The 24468-nt window shown below is 37.8% G+C and overlaps 1 protein-coding gene across 4 annotated transcripts in view; it reads right to left on the reverse strand.

Annotated features, from left to right (window-relative positions):
* Window positions 1–8319: 8319 nt before the first annotated feature.
* Window positions 8320–24468, reverse strand: part of TSHZ3 (teashirt zinc finger homeobox 3) — a 69503-nt gene continuing 53354 nt past the window's right edge. For 3 of the 4 annotated variants that reach the window (XM_084644195.1, XM_084644198.1, XM_084644196.1), the window contains one exon: window positions 8321–13087. In XM_084644195.1, the coding sequence (XP_084500321.1) occupies window positions 9885–13087 (3203 nt within the window). In that variant the 3' untranslated portion in view covers window positions 8321–9884. Of the gene's footprint in view, window positions 13088–24468 lie in introns of all 4 variants that reach the window. The other variant, XM_084644197.1, reaches the window with a different exon arrangement.

Consider the following 24468-nt stretch of genomic DNA (forward strand, 5'->3'; position numbering starts at 1 on the left):
CACGTAATACCCCCAAAAGCAAAGCAATTTCAAAGAAAACAGACAGGCAGAAAAATGTGAAAGTCCACATACTCACTGCTAAACAGGTGTTTAAAAGGGAGTAAGTAGAATGGTGTATAATAAAAAGGGTCCTTGAATTAAGTCTGTATCTTCTGATTATAAATAATTAAGTGATGGGGGGGTGTCTATATATCAGGTGTTGCTGTCTGTAGAGGATTGAACATTAAAAGACGTAGCAAACTTTGGAAGCACGATCTACGGGTGAAACTTGCCAAGGAGCAGCTTGGCTTGCTGTGATTCAGAGGACTTGCAGAATGTCAGCAATCTCTCTCACGTTATTGGGCCTACTTCACAGTTCTTCAGCGGCACAGACTGTTACAAATAATGCTGCCCTACCAACGGTCAAATCGTGTAAGGTACTGAGTGCCCCTGAAGATCTGGCGGGACTTAGCATTTCTCATGAGGTGCTCAGCATCTTAAAAGAGAGAACCCTGCAAAAGGAAACAGAAAATGGCCTGAGATATAGTGTCTGACAGGAAGGAAATGTGGAAATCATTATTTTATACATATCGAAGATACTGTTTACAGAGGAGCGTGAGGTAGGTGCATGCTTTGCACAATATTGCAGTCCAACAGCAGAGAGGTTAGACCACTGTTCAGAGTGCATGCACATAGGCTAAAAGAGAGTATTACGTGTGTGCTCTGTTCCTTCGGGGCCAAAACTGTTTACGCTATAATCTGCCTGCACCTGTGGATTGGTGTGGTTGTGTCTGCTGTTCAGTCCTTCCTGAGACGCTGGTGATACACAAAGCTGATTAGGCTGCTGTTTTGATCTCTTCCTCTTTGGAATCTCTTCTAGTGTGTTTAATAAAAGCCCTCTTAAGAAAGTACAAGTGGGTTCTTTGTGCTTCTTCAACACCTAATTTACTATTTTTAACATTAAATACTCCATCACATGTCCTGAATTTGATTATACATATTGTGTTTAACATAATAGCTTCTTGCTGCAGACTTACACATGTTCTATAACAAGTATTTCCTTCCAAGAATTAGGGCTGCGTTCTTCCCAGAGGTACGCTTCGCCTATCACAGATCTTTGTATTGTTTAAGTGACATAATGGAGTACCATCATTCAAATTAGGGGTAGCAAACAGTCTGTCTAGAGTTTGATGTACACAATAAAACATTTATCAAATAGAGAAGGAGGATGTGCATTAAATTTAGGCCAAAAAAGGAAATATCAAGGGCCTAATTCTGCACCAAATTAGGAGCAAACACGTCTGGTTGATTTCACTGAGGGTCATAAAAGAATTTGGTCCAAATGGAGTGGGAGAAAAAAGTTACACATCATCTCATCTCAAAAGTATTTTGAAATCACAAGGGGTAAATAATTAGCATAAATTACATCTGCCCTTAGGTGCTTTTGTTTGAGTGGCCAGTAATCACTCAGCAGAACCCACTGGTCTCACTGACTTTGGAAGAATTATAGAGGGCTTGTTTTCATGATCCATTGTTGAACAATTTATCTAATGCATCAATCATATCTAAGAAACCGGTTTGGGATTGCAGATTTTTCTTTTTAGCTGTTTCGTCCAATGTATACATTTATTGTGCTCATTCAAAGAAAATAAAATTGAATTTTTTAATGTTTGTTTAACTTTCTGTATGCTCATTTTGTGGTATTTTGTGATGAATGATAGAGTACAAGAATGTTTTGCACTATTCTTAAGTTCAATGACTCCTGATGCAATAGAGAACAAGGGCTAATATTTATTTCCCTTCTCTGACAGTAATTGTGCTTTGGAAATTGATTTATCTTCATCTTGGCAAGTAAAGATCAAGTGCATGTTCCTTTCCCCACATTCCAAACTGTGTGCATTGGAGAGAGCAGAGAAAACAGGTTTAGGAGATTGGGGGCATTAGTTTGCCTTACAGGCTAAAGTGGCTATTTTACCCATTCCCTGTTAATCCTGTTGGAATACCACTGGAACTCCATGTAGTCAATGCAGATATCCAGCTGCACAAATCTTTTAAATACAATTGAATATGACTCTTATTTGGGGTTTGGAAATACTTAGATTTGAAGCTAAGAATAATCAACCCTGGTCACACAATGACATTCAGTGCACGGATACCACAGTGACAGGTGCACAGTTAATACCCACCTATGTGGATGGCTAATACAGTTCTGAATAATTGTTTTTTTCTATTAGACTTTAAAACAAATCATATAGAATTCCATAGGCCCCTTCCGGTGTGTGTGTAAAATTAACTTTTCAGTAAATATGATTTAAACCTAATCATTATTGATTTATTAGTCAAGAGAATATGCCACCGATCTGACACATATAGTAACTTTGTCAGGAGACAGGGAAGTTCTAAATCCTAACCCCCACCAGGGTCAGGGCAAACATGCAGTATAAATCAGTACTGATCTGCTTCAATAAGAGCTATGCTGATTTACACTAGCTAAGGATCTGGCCCTATAGGTATTCATGATGTTCGGAGTAGCACTGGAATGCACTTTACAGGATTTTTCCATTTGCTCTGCCCTCCAGTCCAGCTCCTCCATCATTGCACACACAAAAGTCCATTGCAGTGAATGGGAATTAATGTGCATGACAGCTCCAGCATGAGGTCCTAAAAAGATGACCCCTGCCCTCCCATGTTACCAGTCCCTCTTGTGTTGTCCTCCCTATTCACCCACAGCCTTACACATAGAGATGGACACTGTAACCCCTGTGTAAGGAATTTATTTTTTCCTCAATTAATGGAAGTGTCCCAATAATGACTTTATAAACATGTCATTGTGTTTTAACTAGAGTGATTTTCAAAGACACTTAGGAGCACCATTCTTCTGATTCCTCTGAATATAATTACAGCAGTGAATTCATGTTTGATCACAAGCTGGAGTTTACAGAGAAAATTTTCAGCCATTCATAGATACAAAAAGCACTAGTCTTCGCCTGAAACAATTGCACTAAAGCACTACACCCTCGTTTTCTAGATCTACTTTTAAGATCCCTGTCAAAACAGCCCTTCAAACACATTTGATTGGGTTGGGGCTCATCACACTGTCACCAACTCACTTTTCATTAGGCTGTTGCTCTCTGTTAGCCTAGCCAAGCAGAAGAACTCAAACACATGCACAAATTAAATCGACATCCAAACTCCACCAATATACAAAGCAATTTAAATGATATTCATTAGAGCGATGACAAGTCCTGATGAGGCTTTCAGGAGCTCAGTCCTTCAGCTTTTGCCGACTCGGTTGCATGGTCACTGAGGCGTAACTGCAATGACTGTACCTCCAGTTTGAAAAAAAAAAAAAGCACTGAGAATATGACTCTGCTTCCTGACACACCTACCTCATTCTCCTTCTCTGCACAGGTTTAAATCTGGGGACATTCTTTAGGCTTTTATATCTATACATATAGCTAGATAGAGATATCTAAAATCCTCTTTCTTTTTCCCATCCCACTCCCCACAAATGCGCCAATTAAAAAGAATTTCATTTTCAAGTAATTTCATTTCACTTGGCTAGAAAGGTCACTAACTCACAATTATTATGGCTATAAACATGTCCCCAGTTTCCTGCTGGGCAAAAAATGAATGTGATATATTGAAGCTTACTAAAGAAGTATTTTTAATTGTTAATTTACACAAAAAAGTTAAAAAAGAGTTACCCTCTCTCCATTTATTTTTTGATTAAAAAAAAAAAAAAGATGAACACTCTACCCTCTCCGGGGAGTAGTGTGGGGCTGACAGGTCTAATACAGGCTCTCCCTCAGTGCTAAATCATTTGAAATTCAATTCAATAGAGCCCTAAAATTCAGGTATTAAAATGTAAGAAACCAGAAAATTACCCCAGTTTTGTGTTACCAAGTCCCCTTACCACTCAGAAAGTTCAAATGTCTCATAGTAAAACCATGTGCAACCTCATTCTAATCTGACTGTAGGAAAATCTAACCAGTGAGGGGAGTGACAGATAATCCTTTTATTGTAGTTATGGAAGACTTATCTAGCTATATGTAAGTTGTAAAATATAGATGAGAATTCTCTCTTTTACCCCATCTGCCTCTATCCAGAACAATTTTGCATCTTATTTTAACAAGCCAAGTGTCCCTTAAAACCTGATTGCTAAAGGAATGATTTGTTATGTAGGTACCCAAAAGTCTTCATATTTTGTTATACTTCGCTCAGGTTGAAATTTAAAAAAAAAATTTTTTTTTGCATCCATTTATTTATAAGGACACCTAGAATGCAGGATAGGCACATTTTCGAAGAACTAAAGTATTCTATGCATCCTCAGTTACATATTTTGGTTGCACACAAGGGTGCATGTATGTAAGTAGCTAATGGTGTAGGCACATCATCATCTATCTCAAAGTGCACATCTAAATTTAACTCTCTTAAAAGATTATTTAAGCAGAAGCACATTTCCAGTTATAAATATGGCAAAGGAAACACAGTGAACTAAGCAACAGCTGTTGAAAACATTAAATATGTCCCAGGTAAATGTTGTAATCTATTGCTTAAAAAAAACCCACCTTCTCTAATGGTTGGTTTCTCTATGCTTATTATGTTGTACGTATATTCAATATACCAAAAGATACATTGTAGGTGTATAAAGTAAGATTTTATATCCTTCTCATCACCATGGTATCTGTGCATCTATGTCTAATTTGTGGGTGTATGGGATTATCTATAAAATCATTCAATGAGGTATTAATAAATGTTGGTGATCTTTGTTGTATTAAACAGTTTGTTTAAAATTACCGCTCAATACCAAGACCTGAAAACGTGTGTTAGCCTCAGTGCACATTCCTGATTCATGCACATAGATTCCTTATATGTTTACTGATTCATTACACACACACACTCATTGCGCATGTAACACCGAATTCTGCTCCCTCTCATAAAGGGCCCTAACTCTTCAGTCCTTACTTGGGAAAATCAGGCATTGACTTAACTGGGAGTTTTCCCCAATAAGGGCTGCAATATCAGGGTTGCACATATACAAGATTTGTATTACTTTACGACAGTTAATGAAAACGCAATGGAGTTACCATGTTACCACACCCTGAACTTCAGAACCTCTTTTACGTTCAGAGGTGGCAGCAGGATAATTATGTCTTGTTCACTCATTTGCCTACAGCCAGTCAGCTAAAGGCTGGAAGGCACAACTTGGCATGAAGTCCCAAGAGAGGAGAATTTACTGGTTTTCTTTAGCCAAAGATTATATATATATATATATTTACTACTAATACCCTAGGGTTAGTGCTAATACCCTACGTTAGTGCTTCTAATACCAAAGGAATAACTGTCCAGTCAAATACAATTGATGATTTCACTGCTTGCTAAAAGACAAATACAATGACTTTTTAAACATTAAATAATTTTGGAACCTTTTTTAAGTTTTACGACCTTTGCCTGTATTATAACATATGCTATATCAGCTCCGCTGAACAGTACAGGTATCAGACTACTTCGTAAAGCACTAACACAGTCCTACAATAAAAAGCTACTGGGATGAAGCAGGAAAAAAGAATTGTAATATTTTGATATTTACTAAGAAACTTACAAAACTCTCTGGAGACAAGTTCTAAAAATGCAAAATTTAATAAATTTAGCTGTTACCACCATCTCATTTCCCCTCATACTACATAGAATACTTCATTAATTTTCTCTTGCAGTTGAATATAGCTTTCAACTGAAGCCTTGCAGAATTAAAGGAGCTGCTTCAGTTTTACGTGTGCGTATAATTTTTTAAATGACCTCATGATACAAACAGCAAAACCTCTTGTTGCCATGAAATATATATATATCTGTTTCTAACTTTTCAAAACATCATTTAAGCATTTATTAACAGCCATACTAAAATGCAATAGATAATCCCAATAGTGTGAATATTAAGTTTTTAAATAACGCTAATCTGTCTTGCTTTGGTTAGAAAATTACATTGTAGCTTGCACAGTGAAAGCAACTGTATAATTAGAACAACGTATCTACAATTTTTGATGCCAAAAGAAAATATAATGAAGATGCTGGAGAGATTTAGGTTCCAGTAAGAGTTTCTTGCACTGACCTAAAAGTAGTATTTCAGTTAATTATAGATTTCTTGCTGCCTAAAACTTAAAGATACATTCACTGATATTTTTGCTAAATGTTGACTCCAGAGAACAGCTCTCTAAGATCTGGCATATTGATTTCTTGTTGTGAAGTGAGCTGTTCAAGCTCCATTTAAGATTTTCATCTTGCATGTAGCCCTGAGCACATCATAGCACCATAAATTAGTTAAATTGCACATTTATCACAAATGTTATTTTAAGATACTGCGTAAATGTGATGGCTGGAAGATATACAGTATGCTGCAACAAGCCACTACTTGGGTGGGGTTAGACCAGGGTCACCTTTATACACCTATGATTTAAAGCTCTTCCACCCCATCACAATTTCATTTAAAACCCCTTTCTTTAGGCATTTTGTTCTCTCTCACATTTGATCTGCATATTTCTAAAATTAGATAAAATATAAGGAGCAAAGCAAAAATTAGGGACTCAAATGTTGTTAAAAATCCTGCATCTAATAGGGGGGAAAATGTGTGCCAGCAGAGAGAAGCCGGTGATTTGGTTAGGACTGAGAGTTACCACGCCAAAATACATATCAGTATATGGGGAAAAAGGATATTACACGAGATCATTGATTCTCTGAATTCTTTATAATGTGAAATCACATTGGTATGCCAGTCTTGGAGCTTCTAAGATGCAAGCTGAACTTTATTTTAATAAATTTGGGACATGCAGATCCTGATTAGCTATTTGCAATGTTTCAGAGATATTTTGAAAATGTATGAAAAAGTCATTTATGGTACACGCTAATAGATATAGCTGCTCCCTGTATTTCTTCTAGTTCTCCTCCTCACTGCATATTGATATGATGATATTTTGCCCCAGGTATTGATTATCACCACAAATGAGGAGGGGCTGCAAATGTAGTATTTGATGTTCACAATCATTACCTCCTCCCATTTGCATTTTGAAAATAAACAAAACAAATACTGAAAAGGACTGAGGAGTTTGTCTCTCCTGTTTTTCCCTTCCCCCAAACCGTAAAAACAGCAAAATTTTGCACAATGCTATTTACCATTGCCACCTTACAATCAAATGGTGCCTTTTGAAAATATAAGGGTTGCAAATGTATGTAATAATCTGCCAGGCTCACAACTAGTGAAATTCTGTTCTGAAATCCAATGCTCTATTTAAGGTGTTCTAATTTTCAAGGAGAAAATCTGTGTTCCCAGAAGGAGGGATTCTGGCTACAATGTGGACTGAGATAATCTAGTCTTAAAAATACAGACAGCCTTAAGGGATGTTTCACTAAAGAGAAAAAGACCTCAGCCCTGGCCTGAAGGGGTTACCTTTTCTAAGAAGGTAGGGTCATACAGTTGAGATGATGCAGCTAACCAGCAAAAATTGTGTGCAGCAGGTTTGTCATATAGATGACTGTTCATTAGGATCCGAGTTGAGACCATCAACTTCAATACACTAATGACCTTAAAATCAGATGTAAATGTTGAGCCAAATGACAAAAAGAAAAACCAACAACAATACAAAAATTTAAAACACCCACACCCCAGAGTTCTAGTCCATAATCCAAGTACTGGACTTGATTATTGCTATTTATGGGGCCTATTTACTAATAATACATATTACTTCAAGCTGTGTTCTTTATAAAATGAACAGAACGATTTCTAATGTTTTAAAAGAAATAGATACCAGCCTTTACACTGCAGAGGACAACAGAAAAGAAAGAAATAATAGTAGGCAGGTAACTGGTCACTTTTAAAAAGAGATTATTTGGGGCTGTGTGGTTTTTTTTTTTTTTTAAATAAATAAAAATTTGGACATGAAGCACCTACTAATACTACTTGCAGACTCTATTCTGTATATTCAAGAGGAATTCATTTAAGCATCACTATCTGAGTCTGAATATACAGCACAGCAAAACTCCTATTTGCTTTGCCACACATGTTGCTTATAAACTCTCTTCTTTACAGTCAATCTTACCCGATCTCTAAAGTGGAGTTATAACATTCATTTATCTTTTCTTGGGGAAAATTTTTGTTAATGCAGCCTTTGAATAAGTGCTACCCTGCTCTTTAAATGCTAAAGTTCACTAAAACTCCAGTGATTTATGTGCAGCTTTTGACTGCCAGCACCTGGCAGATGAAGAAACCTACTCAAGCTTCAGTCATAAACAGATAGCATACAATTTAATTTTAATGTGCTCGTTAGTCGTAGCACATTTCAGACATAATTGTGAATGCAACACAAAATTATAGCAAAAAGACAATTTTAATGCTGCTGTAGAAAAAAAGGTTATATGAAGAGTCATATAATGGTGCTTCATTGTCAACAACAAAACAGGGCACAGAGTGCATTACAGTGTCTGTGCTGTTTACATGCCAATATTTTATACATAGATTCTCATATGGTGTCAGCTGTCAGTTACTTCTGCAAATTAACTGCCAAAAATGGAGACGAACAGAATCACTTAGTGTGCTGGTAACCACGGGTTACCTTTCATATGCCTAAAGATAAAGCTGCAGTATGGAATCTTGGGAGAATAATTAGGCAGAACAAAACAGAAAGTTACCAATTGAAATAAAAAGGCATTCTACAATATGAAATAACAACCAATAGCGCTTATAAATAAGTAAAAGGTTATATCACAGAATGCCTCATAACTTTTAAGCAAAATATTACAGTACAAACATTTTAAAGGCTTTATCAATGTTTAGGAAATACAGTACAAGTTTTTCAAATAGATTTAACCCTTTGAGCACTGAGTTTATTTTGAATTCTCTCACGTTTTATTTTATTTAAATTTTCTTTTACTAATAAATACCTTTAAAAGTCATGTTGTGCAAAATAGTTATAATGCAGGCCAAGGATGCAGTCCATGGCTTCTGTTATTCAGTTGGTTTAAAAACAAATGATAACGATACTAATAAATATGTATAATTTAAACATGAACCTCTATCAATATAGATGTACTGTATAGCAAAACAAAACAATCATACTTTGCTTTAAGAATAATGTTTCTGAATACTTTATAAATGCTATTCGTGGTGCCTTTCATATAATTTACAATGTTTGGATGTTAAAAGAAAAACTCTTAGACCTAAAAAAGGAAATATACATTATATATAGGTATAGCTTATACCCGATGCATATCAGGTACAAAAACCGTCATTACTAAAAATGCTGAAGAAAAACATGGCATTAATCACAATTACATTTCCATAAGAGATTTTGAAATCTATACAATATATACATCTATGTTTCAATGTGAAAATAATATTTTAAATTTCAAGGTGTGATACACCTCTGCATAAATGGAGGTTCATATTAGTAATTTAGAACTAAGCTGGTAAGAGTTTTAAAAAACATATCCATACATTTTACCAAATTAAAGCAAAAGTGTTTCAAAGTACTCAGAGGGCTAAAGATTATAGGGTGAGAAATACCAGCACACTTAGGTCACATGAAAAAAGTGCACCAGAATTAGTTATAAATGCTTAATTAAACTGTCTGTTAATGCATGCAGCTTGATGCATCAGAGGGATGCACAGCAACTAAATCCAATTTACACAAAGTTCCAAACACTTACCACTGCATTTTAACCTTCATATTTTACCAGTAACAACAGCTGATTATGCACCTCTATTAAACACTGTACAATTATACAAAACAGTTCAGCCCAGAGTGACTCTCTGGAGTTAAAATAAGAACATGTGCCAAGAACTAAACAGTTGCTTTAAGGCGTCTTTGACAGTTTTCCTCAAAGCAAATTACAGTTATTTTAATCAAAAGCAAATGCTACTGCTTCTCTAACTCCGAAACATACAGAAGATGATCTTCTGGTGACTTCCCATGTGTTTTACTAAGATGAAGTTTAACAGCATGCTTGCTTGCAAAAGTCCTGTTACAAAGTTTACACTGATAGGAAGTTCCAATTTCTTCCTCTGGAGATGATGTCACCAGTTTTTCAGATGGTGACTTTGTTTGTGCTATCTGATTGTTAATCTGTTCATTGGACAGTTTGGACAAATCTCTTAACCTGAAACCTAGATGTGATTCAAGATGACTGATATAAGTTGAAGGAGTTCTGATCTGTGAAGCACAGTCATTACAAAAGAACACTGGATGCCCAGTGTCCAAATTTTTAAGGAACTTAGTTCCTCCCGTCCTTCGGAGCTGGTATTTCACATTGGCTAGCCAGTGGCTAATTGTGGTCATTGAGAGTCCCGTAAACCTTGAAATGTGCATTCTTTCTTGAGGGCTCAAGTCTGACATTATGTATTTTCCCTCTGATGTCTGTCGTAAACTGGCTGCAAACTGGGCCTGCAGAATGAGCAAGTGCTGAGGATTCCAGTTAGACTGACGTCCCTTCCTTTTCTGAGCTGGTGTAGTCTCTTCTGGTTCCTCTATTGTGGTACCATCAATGTCAGATTTCTCAGATATGCTGGAAGGTGTGGAAGATTTTGATGTGTGACTTTCTGTCAGGTTCTTCAGCATATCAGATATATCTGACAAGGCATTCTCGCGTAGCGGCGAGTTTGACATGAATGACACGACTGCAGATGTCTTTGCTGTTGTCACTGTAGATGAAGAAGATGCAGAAGATGTTGATGTGGATGACAAAAGCGCTGAACCCAAAGAGCAGCTTTTGTCACTCTTGCCTTTCGTCAAATCTATGGGTTGGTCATTGTTGACATGATAAAAATAACGGTCTAAGTGGTCTGTTTTTTTGCACTGCAAAGGTGGGGTGGCCACCGCAGCCTTTTCTGCCAAACTGTTGCTCATTTTAAAAAGCATGCTCATTGGATCCAGAGCAGGCAAAGATGGCTTTGCTGCTTTCCCAAGATGAATATTCATGACAGACTGCAGTGCACTTAATGGATTTACAAATGGTTGTTCGGGAGGATGATCTGTAATAATAGCTGTGCTGCTGCTTAATGTACTTGCAATTGACTTTACAGGCTCTTTACCATTTTCCACTGGTTCTATAGCTGTACTATCCTTGCAACTATCCCTCTGAGGAACTGGGCTGTTCTGTTGGCTTTTAAAACCACCATCATTGGAGGCATCCATTTTGAGGGGTTCACTGATTTCGCTGCTGCATGGCGAAGGTGTCGCACGTTTCACTGGAGACAGTTTTCCTTCAGGTTCTTTCATTTTTTCCTCAACTTTAATCACTTTCTCCGTGACTTTCTTTACCAATTCTTCCATGGCATGAAAGTTCGTTTTTGGCACAGGGGAGGTTTGACTGCTTGGTGGCGACAGTAGGGGCTGGTTTTTAGTTGGTGACACTATTTCATTGTTTCCAAACATAGATTTTAAGGGTGTACTTTTTCCCGATGAACCCAACGACAGCTTCATCATGTTAGGTAGCTGGTAGGCAGCATGAATACTGGGATAGCCACCCCAGCTTGGTGTACCATTCTGGGCTTTGTTTATAGCTGATGTTACTGTGTTTTCTAAAGACTTTAAAATATCTAGTCCCCCTTTAGGACTTTCTTCCAGGTCATTTTCAGTCAAATAATGATATTTTGAGGAGATATCATACTTTTCCTCATCTTCATTTGACTTCTCTTTCTCTTTCATTTTATCATCAGCAGCCCCTCTCTCTTTATCTACTTCTTTTTTTACTTCAACATTCAATTTTGGGGAGACACTAGAAGGCGTGTTGGAGGGAGATGTAAAAGTGGTGGCTGCGAGTGGCACAGACTGTACTTTTTCGTCTAGTAGAGCTGTTATTGTTGGCGTCACTGGGGCTTCTATAATTGGCTTCCCTTTCTTCATGGCAGAGTTGGTGACTTTTATAAAATGTCCTGTCACCATCATGTGGGCAGTGAGTTCCTGCAAAGTATCATGGGAACTTCCACACTCCATGCATTTGAGAATTTGAGATTTCCTTGCCTCAAAATGCCAAGCGTAGCTGGCACCATTCTGGTGACCGTAACGATTATTTGGCGTAATGTAAGGATTTGCATTCTTTTGCAGTGCGTCGTTGGTGTCCGAGATTGTTGCTTTCGGTGTCCCACCTGTGGAATCTGGAGAACTTGGAAGTTCAAGCTCCAGTGATGCTTTTTTCCTAGTAGCTGGGATAATTTTTGCTGCTACGGGTGTAACAGGTTCCTTCAGAGGCACTTTTTGGTAGTGTTTTGTTTTGATCATATGAACACTCAAGTCCTGAAGAGATTCAAAGGAATGGCCACAGTACATACACTTTAATACTTTCTGGGCATCTTCTTTCCCTTCCATTTCAAGCAAAGAACGTTTACGAGGTTTGGACCATCTTTTAGGGTTATTGTTATCAGTTTCATGGTTGTCATCTCGATAATGTCCTGTTTCATTCATGTGCACTGTTAATTCTACTAAAGTGTCATAGGCAGCACTGCAGTCTTTACAACGGAATTTACTGGCTCCAGTAAATATAGAGCCATAAAGCTTACTGCTTTGTCTGTACAACTGAACTGTGCTAAAAAGACTGGGTTCGGGAAGAATTCTGCTCTGAGAAACTTGCTGCAGTGTCTTTGCCATAGCAGTCTGGTGCCAGTCAAAGCTACCACTCCCACAACTGCTGCTGCTGCTGCTGCTGCTGCTGCTGCTGCCGCCGTTGTTTTTTTCTGAAGTCGGCTGGTGGAGATTCAAATTGAGATTGGACCAGTAGGAATTGGAAAGGAAGTTATTATAGACGGCTTTCATTTGTTCTAAGCTATCAGACACAGCAGAATCTTCAAGCGGTATTGCCACCTCCTTGCTCTCTTCCTCATTTTTGATAGAGCTGCTTTCAAAATCTGCCATTCGGTCACTTGTCTCACTGATGTGTGACTCACTGTCCATTTCGTGGCTGGAAAATTCAGCAGCTGGAGAGTTTTGGTAGCTCTGGCAGTTCTTACTGTAGTCTTTTTCTGGGCACACGTATTTTGCTGAAGGTTCCCCATCAGTTGCATTTTCATCAGGTTCCATGTCTTCCTCCACCAGTGCTGCAGCCTTTAGTTCATCTGAAACATAGGCTATCATGGACAAAATAAAAACAACAAGAGTTAGTGACTGTGGATCATACTTTCCATCAGCTGTTTAAATATTTCAGCTAAAGAACTGCATTTATTTGTAAAATTAAACAGCTAAAATGTAATGTTTCTTCAGAGCAAGAAAAAAAATCTGCTCTTCAAACATAATTTGCCACCTTATTCTTCTCAAGGGGCAACAGCTTGAAATTAAAACTAAATTTGAAATTAATGAAGCACATTCTGGAGGTGGCATTCATTTCTAAAGTAATAAATTACTTGTATCAACCTCAGAGACAGCAGCTCCTGTCTGTCAATTAATATGTCTTATGCTTCTCCTACCCCTAATGCATTTCTTAACAGACAGATTCACAATTTAAATTAAGCAAGCATTTTTTACTCATTACATTTTTGAGACTCAATTTTCAATAAATATAAAGGAAAAAAACATCAATAAAATTCCTACAAAGTAAAAACAATGTACATTGATTACAATAAATTAAAAAAAGATTTCTTTTCTTTTTGTGTGTGGTAAAGCTGGTGACTCTAAATTTGGAAATACCTGACTAACAGTGATTCAAGATATTCATTACAGATGCAACAAATGACCCATTCACATTTAAACACACTTCTCTTCCCAACAAGAAAGCCCATGCAGAATTATGTCAGGGACAAGTTCAAGAAAATTGGTATGCTGTACTCATTCTTGCTGTATAAATATATACAAGACCTTCCAGTGGACCTTACAAATGTCAAAGTGTTTGCTCTTTAGACTACTTTGTCAATATTTACGCAGCATAAGCTACATGGGCACCCAACAGGGATTCTGTCTTTTTTTTAAGTAATGCAACTGGTGATGTAAATCTAATACACTCTTCCTGAATAGGATAGTTAGGAACTGACGAGCTTCATGTTAGTTTTTCATACTGGCACCCTATGTGTATTTTACACATAAAAGTAATACCTTTGGGCAGGAAAATTCTATCAAAACATTAAGAGTGCGATCAGTAATTGATCAAACTAATCTATTTCTACTGAATGCTTTAATGTAAAAATAAGTGAAAAGATAAAATACATATAAATAGATGCATATTAGATAATATTTTGTTGCTGTTTTTTAAAGAACTAAACTAACCATATAACAATACATGGAGAACTTCCTAGATATCTATTATCAAAATAATAATATGCTTAAAAAATGCAATTGCAATAGATATCCATAGTTTTCAAATGGCTGAAGGCATTTGGCTTCATAACACACCTGGAATGTGAGGGCATCTGGCCAAGCATGGCACAGTTCAGCATACACAACAATCTATACAGCTTGTTTATTCAAGCAAAAGTGTACACCGTATATTGATCAAATGAAGCTATTTCATCCAGGGCAGTGGAAGAAGGAGAAAAGTTTAATGGCTATATATCATGTATCTATCATTAGAAATCTTTCATGCTTCTTTTCAGGGTGATTGTTTTTAAGTGAAGCACTAATGACAAAATAACTGTTAAAGTAACACTGAAGTTAGACACTTCCACTTTCAAAAGAAGTGTGGTGCAATCAGTTGGGAAATATATATAAAAAAAATTTACTAGTGCCTTCTCACATTGACGATTTTAGCAAAACTGCTTCCAACCACGTGAGGTTATAATCTGGCCCTTGTATTCTGAGTTAAACCCTTGAAAGCACAAACATATGAAGTCAGAGCAACACACAACTGTCCCTAGGTGTTACAGATCAAATGTGCAATATATCTGAAGAGATGTCAAGACTGTATTTTTAAAATTAAAAATACGTAGGTTGAATCTAAAGACAATGTAACTACTGTCTATTTTGCTGTAATTTTATGCTCTTTGGAAATATTTAGGTTGACTGTAAAACTTCTCTAATCACCTACCAGATGTCCTGATTTTATAGGGACAGTCCTGATTTTGGGTCTTTTTCTTATATAGGTGCCTATTACCCCCTGCCCCCATCCTGATTTTTCACACTTGATGTCTGGTCACCCAATTACTCGGAAATATTTATAATACAGAAGTGCCAACAGGTTGCAATCAGAATCAGTGCCATTCTGCTGGGCACAGTATAAACACTCACAGTCCAAGCTCCAAAGCGTTTACAATCACACAATGTCATTCATTCAGCACTTTCATCCTCTTATGGAACAATACAAGTTGTCTTATTTTAGTTATTTGCACCAGGGTATTTCTCAATTCTAGCGAAAGCATGCAGCTCAGCAGACCCAAACGATGCAAACCACCCTCTGAATGTGAGAATTTTAAGACTATGACAAGAGCTGAATAATTTGCTACCAATGATCAGTAACTGAAGAACAATTCCAAAGCTCCAAGAGACATGAATTTTAAAAGAAAAGGAAGAAAGAAGTTATGTCGCAGACCCTATGATGAAAAGCAAATGTAGCCTGAAATAGCACAATCCTTTTCTGTGGAACCCTCTTCGTGAAAACAGGTGTATTTTTGTTTGTGTGGGGGTTTTGTTTTTTTTTTTAATAAAAACTCCTGTCCCTGTACTTCCCTTCCCAAACAGAAATCACCTCTTTACGGCATAAAGGAAAAGGGAAGTTACTGTCACACTGCCTGCCCTAGTACAATCTCCTTTTCACACCTGCATCCTGAGGCAGCACACTGAGGCGGTCTATCAATGTGCCTGGCTTTTTCTCCCTTTATTCATGTAGGGCTAGAGATTGCCACCCACCCTCATAACAGTGAGTAGTCACAGGAGTAGTTCCTGGACATTAATAAAACTACTTGTGTGAATAGGTGCTTACCAGCATGAGCAAAGCTTGCACAATCTAGTCCCTGATTAGTGATTGCTTTTCCTTACATTTAGGTTTCTCTGGCTATTGAAACCTTCGGAATTTTGCTTGGTCTGAGCTGCTTGTGTTGTCATATTCACCACTTTTAGAAGAGTGACTTTTATGTTAGCTGAAAATCTCCAGCATCCTTTCTTTACCCTTTTTACCAATTATCAAGCATATCTGTGTGTTATCTCCTTGATAACTGCTCTTCTCCTTCCCATGCTGGAGTCATGAAGCTGAGTTTGTGACATCAGAGTTTTGATTCAGGCACACAGGAAATAAGACATGCAGAGCAGGAATCGGTCCAGCGTATGAGGGTGCAACTTTAATAAACTAATCCCAAAACAACATGGGGGAAAAGGGGACTGCACCCTCTTCAGCTCCAGTCAGTTATTTGGGTCCAGTGCAGTGAGGTTATCCAATTAAACAAGTGACAGGGAAAATGACACTCAGCCCTACCCCCTACTCTCTCCACTAGAGATCTAGCCAGGGCTGAGAACCTTTATGCCCTTCTCTTGTGCGGAAGATGAGGGTACCTATGAGAAGGAGCAAGATGTAAACCACCCTCATCCAAACCAACTGGAACTGGTGCCATTCCCCAGCTGGTCACCTATTTATTCCGTCTGTCTGCACGGGACACTAAATATAAGTTGCAACAATGTTCGAACATAAGAACGTCCATACGGGGTCAGACCAAAGGTCCATCTAGCCCAGTATCCTGTCTTCCAATAGTGGCCAATGGCAGGTGCCCCAGAGGGAATGAACAGAACAGGTAATCATCAAGTGATCCATCCCCTATCACCCAGTCCCATGTTCATTTGTGTGGGTTTATTTTCTTTGTCCTTTTTCCTATTTTCCTATTTTTCATATGTAAAGTAAATGTTTGAAAAACAGTGAGGTATGTGTATGTTCTTTAACACCTCAACAGCACTGTCTGGGGGCGGGATGACTTTAAAGGTGCCTCTAAAAGGCAAAATAAATTAGTAAGAATTAAAATGAAAGCAATTATGTAGTTCTATTCTGGCTTTTTTCCCTCCATAAAAACAAACAAACTCACTCCCCACAAAACTTTTCACTTTACATCCTGCAAGGCTAGGTGACCCCAGGGAAGTCACTTGCAACCCAAATGTTTCTATGATTGTGACAGTCCATTTGACAAAACAAGGAAAATGCTTTCCTGGAATGGCACTGGGTTTGTAGGGAAAATTAAGATATCAGAAGAGTTAAGAAACCTATCCTTGGTACAGGTAGAGAGAAGTCGAGAACAGACAGCTCCCTCATTAACATTTGTTATAATTATTAACTAAACTGCTAGGTAAAAATGAAATTAACACATTTAATATAAATACATAACATTAAGCGGTAATATAATGGAATTCATTTCCATACAAGAGGAAATTACCTTCATAACTGAGCTATGCATCATTTCTTCGCTAGAGAAATAACTTGTGCTACATCACCGCCCAAAACAACCTATACATGCACATACTGTGCATACAGGGATATACTCACAGACATACTCCATGCACACCATGCAAGCAGTGAGAACCAATATCAGTCCATCATATTTCTACAAATATGGGAGGCTACTGTGCGGCTAAATCAAAATGTTTATACTGGTAATGGTTTTTCCTCCCCCAAGAGTGGCAACATAAATGGTGAATGGCAATGCTTTCTTTACACAAGCATAGCAATCTAGCTATTATTCCTGCTTACAGAGGTCAGAGGCTCTGTTTCATAGGGGCAGGACTGTCTGTTGTTGGAATGAAATGTTATTTCTAGGTAGAGAGATCCATGCTTCTCTCACACATTGGCTGGAGTAGTTGGTACCTTTCACTAGAGTAATATTCTACTTCAAGATTTATTATTCTGCCCACTGGCAAGGTCAAGAATATTAATTTTCTACATGTTAATTTGATGTAATGTGCATGATTAATGCTTGTTTAGCTGGATATTTTGTGTGTTAATAAATCTGCAGCTTCTTCATGCCAATAATAATGTGGTATTAAATTATTGGGGATCGGAGTGGGGATGGATGTGACAGCATGCCAGTGAAATGGGTGGCTATCATTAGGCGCCAGAAACTTTGAAGCGTACTAGCATTTGTTTCTTTGCTGAAAGTACTGCAGCTGTCTTATAGAGAAAGCTCAGAAATAGGCCACAGGAAGCTAGCCAGCTGCTCTAATCCAGCATCCTGTACTGGTATTACATTTGGAGCAACTTCAGAGAGCTCAAGTCAACTGTTAGCATTAGAGGAGAGAATTACATAGATGTGAATACATAGGGAACAGATGATAACAAGAACAGTTTCTGCTACACTGAAATGTGGACCGGCCTGAACAGAGTGAAGGAAATCTACACTAAGCACCTTATTCTCATGTCACTTGGACCCCATGCTTCCTTGCTTTTAGGTGTAGTTTAAATGAAAGAGCAGCAGAACCCAACTCTTCCTTTCAAATTACTCAGGTTCAGTAAACTTCTGTCTGAAAAATCACACACATCTCATCTCTACGTGTTATGCAGTTTGGAACGTGCGTAACCAACAAACAAGACTAGGAAGTCAGAAGGCACTTACTCAGGTTACTTATTCGGATAAGGAAGGCATTCTTCCGCTTAAAAGTTTGGTAAATCAAACATGATTCTTCAAATCTCTCATTTATAAAATTTCCTTAATCACAATGTACTTCCCCAGTGCAAGTAGTAATAAACACATTTAACACACACCTGAAAAACTGAAGTTATTATAGCAGATGAATTTTTATAACATCTGGGCCTTTCTATTCAGTGCCCTCCAGTCAAGGAGCTCAACAGCTTTAACATGCATTAATGTACTATTCCTCTTAGCACCCGTGTAGTATAGGTAAGTGCCATTATCCCCATTTTATAGAAAGCGTAAATGAAGGCACAGCGAGTTAAGCTCCTTGCTTAAGGTTACATAGAACGTCTAGGAATGGAACCTAGAATTCTTAAATTACCCGTTAAGTTCATTTCTATAATGAAGGGATATAGGCAAAACACATAAGTAGAACTGGACCAGGAGTTTGGAGTTCTAGGTTCTGTTCCTAAACTTCCTATGCATGTGCACGTAACTACAAATAATTGACAGTTTTAATCTTTAAAAATAATTAAGGATTGAATTCCCCAGTGAAATGCCCACAGTTGTGTCCACTGTGCAAAGCCCAGAACCTGTGATCACAAATCTCTGGAGCAAACTATTATTTGACAACAGCAAGATCTGCACGTGCCCAATAATCTGCATTCAGCAGCAGGGAATGTAGGAATGCTCACTGAGTCAAGAAGAGGCACGGCCTAAACTCTCCCACAAATAGTTTTCTGCTCTCAGCACAGAGCGGAACTTGCGGTAAGCAATAGGGAAGGATCTCTTCTAAGAGACTAGAGTCATCCGACAGATCACACCTCTGTCAACTCCAAGCTGGTGTTTTGCCCTGGTTTCTGCATGAGGCCTTCACTCCCTGTGGCACCTCTTTTGAGCAGGGCATCTGTGTTCCTGAAACCTGTTAAAATCACCCACATATGAGATCTCACACCACACCTGCCCAATATATTGAGCAGCATATCAGCACATCACACTAGAGCCTTCTCTTCTAGGTGCTAGATTGGATGAGGAGTTGCTAAGGAATTGGATCTGCTTGCATGAAGACATCAGCCCTTACTGCCCTTTTCTACATGAAGTTGCTGACCAGAGAGGAATGTAGGCCCTAAAAAGAAACTCATTGTCACATCCTACCAGCATGGAGAACATGCTGAGTACTAGCAGAATCAAAGAAACTTCCCCATATGCAACATGCTTTTATACACCATATTGTACTGTTCAGAAATGAATTAAATACCTATTTTAAACTAAGAATTGTCAGAGCAAGAATAATAGTTTGGCAGTAGAGACCATTCAGGAGCCACCAACTCTCATTTCCGCACATACAACACAACTAACTTGTGACGGATGCAAATGGCTCCTGGATTTCTTTGTCCCAAGGAAGTTCGTAGAGATAGTGGACCAAATTCTTCTCTGTTTCAGTCATGAAATAGGTGAACAGGAGTTAGAGCACAGAATTTGGACCATGCTCTGTGTGGCCTACCGTGACATGTACGCTAGGAGCAGTGTAAAGCCACACTGCTTTAAAGGGAGCCCCAGGAGGCATTCTGCTTCATGTGGCTCCAAGGAGCAAAGAACAAGTATGCCCACTACCATACACCTTTGTGGGATAGAGCTAGGACCCTGCCTCTTCCTTGCCCCCTTTGAGACACTACACATGGTGGGCGAGCCCCTGTGGTCCTGTGAACTCAGGGACTGGAATATTTCCTGGCCCTTCTGCAATCTGTGCAAAGGAATGCAGAAGAAAGGCTTCTTACCTCCTCCCCTCACTGCATGCATGTAACAGACAAGCACAACCTTGTCTTTTATGAGCAGCATCACAGTTAGAGCAAGGCAACCAGAAAAATAGTGCTTGTGACCATTCATTCACGTTCTGAATTGCTGTTTGCTTTGACCACATTCATGCCCTTTTTTGTTCACGTCTCATGCATGTGAAGGCAAACATTTCACCCACGCACCCACCCAGCTCAGCGCATACAAATTATTGGAGAAAGGTGTATTTTTACAGAGAACAACCAATTTGCCAAAGAACAGAGCTATTCACAGGTGAATATGGGTATTCAATATCTGTACTCCTCCCGCTTATAATATTTCAAGTATCAATCAGCCAACCAGAAAGTAGGAACAATACCAAGCAAAGCAGTCAATTACAAATGGTAAATCATTAACTGCTGAAGTGAACAGTTCACAAGCAAAGATTCACACAAACAGAACAATTCCAATTAACAAATAAACTAGTAAAATTAACCTATTTGCAGCTATTTCAGCTAAAGTTAAATTTCTTGTATGAATTACTCACTATGAATAATCTGACCAGTTCTAAGCAAGACATAACTCCAGTTCCTGCTGGTTTCCAGGGCAGGTTCCTTGGCTGCAACGTACAGAACTGTGTCGAATTCTCCACTCTATGCAGGTGTATAATACAACGAGAGTCATGTGTCCGCAGGGAGAGACGGACAGACACTTAGGGTTGTAGCCCTTAACCATAGTTTTGATTTGGATCATATATTGAGCTATTGACACACTTTACGTGGTGGTTTTCTGACCTCCAAATTATCAATTTCTTTTTGTTGGCAAAATTATTCCATCAAATCCTCAGGAAACACAAATCTATTTGGAAAAAGGTTATTAACAGCACAAGGTTATGTGCATGTTTCACTAAACCCTTTAAATGAATGGATTCTAAAAACAAAAACAATGCCACAACTCCTGGCTTGATATCAGCATTTGGGTAGTGTTTTTTAATCGCTGGAAGCATATAGAGCATTCAACAAACTAATACGAGATTCACAGCCAACTCCAGAATAAGTAGGCATGAACATAAAAGTTCTCAATATGGCTCTAATAGCTCTTAATTATTATAATCCTTCACTAAGCAAACAGATGTTGTAAGGGAACTTTAGTTTCTTCATATGATCAAATGCCGTAATCAAACCATTCTGCTTCTGCCCTGCCTCTTCTCAGGAAATGTTTTGTATAGTGGAGTGGAAATAGCAAAAGCAGTGACAAAATGACCATTTAATTGTCTCAGAAATCTGTTTCTGAATGGTATTGCCCCTCCCCAAATTTCTCTGATTCTATTCTTCTAATTATTACTTAGAATTTCTGAGAACTTTAGGGAAAAAATCTTACACCTTTACTCTCTGTAATCTTCCCGTGTTCCTGGTTGCTTTTAATTTGTACTTATTTTGAAACCTTTTAATGACCTGAACAGTGGCTGTGTGTTAGTATTACCAAGATGAAAAATAAACATGGATCTCTGGAAGTGTAGCAAAGCCTTCATACTACATTTTAAAACTCGGGTGTACAATAATGATTTTACCTTAAAAATTATTTCAATTGGAGTGTAGAAGTCATTCTAAAAGATTATTTTTAAATGATCATAGCAGTTCAAGACATTGAAAATGCATTGGCTAATTCTTTCCTTATATTAAAAGGCCTTCAAGCCTAATCTTTCTTTCCCTTGTGAACTCCAAATTCCCATTGAAGTCACTTACACAGTTTTACACTTATACAGTTTTAGGTGCACCTCTTGCTTATAATGAACTCTGTGCAATATGGGAACAGTGAAGTACAATGAAAGTCCCAAACTGTTTCAATGCATTGCATTGTGCATATTACAATTTCAGCTATTGTGAATCTCCACTTACAATGAAGTTGCTCCATGAAAAGAGAGTTATGTATGGGTCAACACCTGGTGTCCTTACTCAGTTTCTATTTAGCCCTACTTAGGGACTACTAATGGCTACAATAAGAGAGTTTTGCCTGAGTTAGGACTAAGAAATGAGTAAAGACTTCAGGATTTTCCTCTACAAGATGTTTCCGTTTTGTTTCATATTGTACAGCAGAGAGAGACCCTGAATATTCATTTCATTCATCTGCTAATCATACTGTTTTGGACATGGGTCTCTGTCCTGCATTAGCTAATGAACTGCACTATTCTTGCAGTATATTTGGCTAGGTTGGGCTTTCCTATAATACCCCCACTAAAATCACAAGCTGGAAGTACAAGGTTCACGGATTCCTGAAAAGGGAATACAGTGGAAAACCTGAAATCTAAATAGTGAGGGAAGAGGGGATTAAAATGTCTCCTCTTAGTCACCAACCAAACTCTTGTCATTTTTAAAAGATGTTCCTATGGTAGTTTATAGCCACGACTGTGAACAGTCAATGTCACATAAGAAAAGACACTTGTCAAGTGCCTTTCCCTTACAAGCACCCTCATCATGACCTGTGTTAATGAAGTTAATTGAATTTAAGATCAATAATGGTTAATTATTGCAATTTGACATTCTGAGATAAATGGCTTTAAGACAGAGAAATGTGTGTGTATGTGAATTCTCTCCAAAGAAGGTGAACACATTACAGCCTAAGAGGGATCACACAGGCCTTCCATTGATCCTGGTACAATCTGATCGACCTAATCCTCTGATGAATGTGGGCTTTTCACAGCTACAAGTAAATGTTCTACAAGACTACTCTAACCCTTGTCACTGACCAAATCTATATGAGCTGTACACTAGAAATCCATTGAGACAGATTAAAGAACTGCTGGAGAAACAAGAGATGCTTCTATAAATGTGAAGGTTTATTATATTGACTATTAATGTTACATACTGTATGTAATTATGAATGCTTACAGATAACAACTGTTTAATTTTGGCCAGTTAGATGTAAATGATTATAATTAAAACAATAACAATAAAGAAGGAAAACACTAACAAAAAGCCCAGAACCACCCAGATGAATTTGACAGGCAAAATGAGAATGTTCAATAAGAAGGAGATGACAAAATTATTATTGAAACATACAATAAATAAAAGACTCCCACTGATTCAGGTGAGTATCAGAGAAATAGCAGTCAACCTACTTCATTTAGAGTTTTTTAAAGTTTACTTTCACGATAGTTTCTCAACAGGAAGACATTTTTCCAAATGTGTTAGTAATGATACTCTTACATGCATACTGAACAAGTTAAATGACCACTTACAAGATTTATAATGACAAAGTAAATGTTGTCAAGGAAAAAGTAATACTGATTGCAGAGCGCTGACAATAACAAGCCGCTGAAGAGTTCTGTCAAAATGTAAGATTATGCAAAAACACTATTGAGAACACTGCTAATCATCTGCTCTTGTCAATTACTTGAAGGGTATCTGACAGCATATTTACATTAAACACACTTCAGTAGCAAAATCCTTAATGCTATCTCGGAATATTTTCATTACCATTAGGAATCTTTAAAAAAGGCCTTTTACAGTACAACAGCAATAATGGTATAATATCTACATCAGGCAGGTGCATCCATCTCATACAATTATATCTAAACAACATTTTAATGATATAATTTAAAAACTTATGTACGATGGATGTAAATACTATTTTAGTTTGTATACCCAATGAACCCTATTTTCAACAGTCTTGCTGAAGTCTTAAGCTAAGTGTAAAAGAACCATTGGTCTTTGTGTGGCAGTTCTTTTAGTCTTACCCATTGCTCATGTGACTGCTCTCTACTGTGAAGAGAGATATTAGGTACACGTTTATACTAAATCTTTAATTGCAATCTGCAATTCAGTTGCTTTATGAAGAGTCACATCAGCTGTCAATTGTTTTCAGCTGTAGCAGAAACTCATATGAGTTAAGTCCATCCTGCATCTCCCCTCACACCTCCAACCTTCCCGCACATGAAATAAATGAAAGATAACTTTGTTTAACTGCATGCTTGCATTGTACTGTCCCCCTGGATGTCCCTTCTCTACGTCAGCAGGAATAACTAGTCAAAAAAGCAGAAATACACCTGTAAGAAATGTGTAAACTCTTGAGCGTACATAGTAAAAGTCAGAAAGCTGCCTTTGAAAAGGAACTTATTGTGGTCCAGTGGTTAGAGTGGGCAGGAGGAGTTAGGTCGCCTGGGATCTACTTTTAATTCTTCCATTAATTTGTTGTGGGAAAATTATTTC

Source organism: Lepidochelys olivacea, assembly GCF_965140295.1.
Source record: "Lepidochelys olivacea isolate rLepOli2 genome assembly, chromosome: 12".
Lineage (NCBI taxonomy): Eukaryota > Metazoa > Chordata > Testudines > Cheloniidae > Lepidochelys > Lepidochelys olivacea.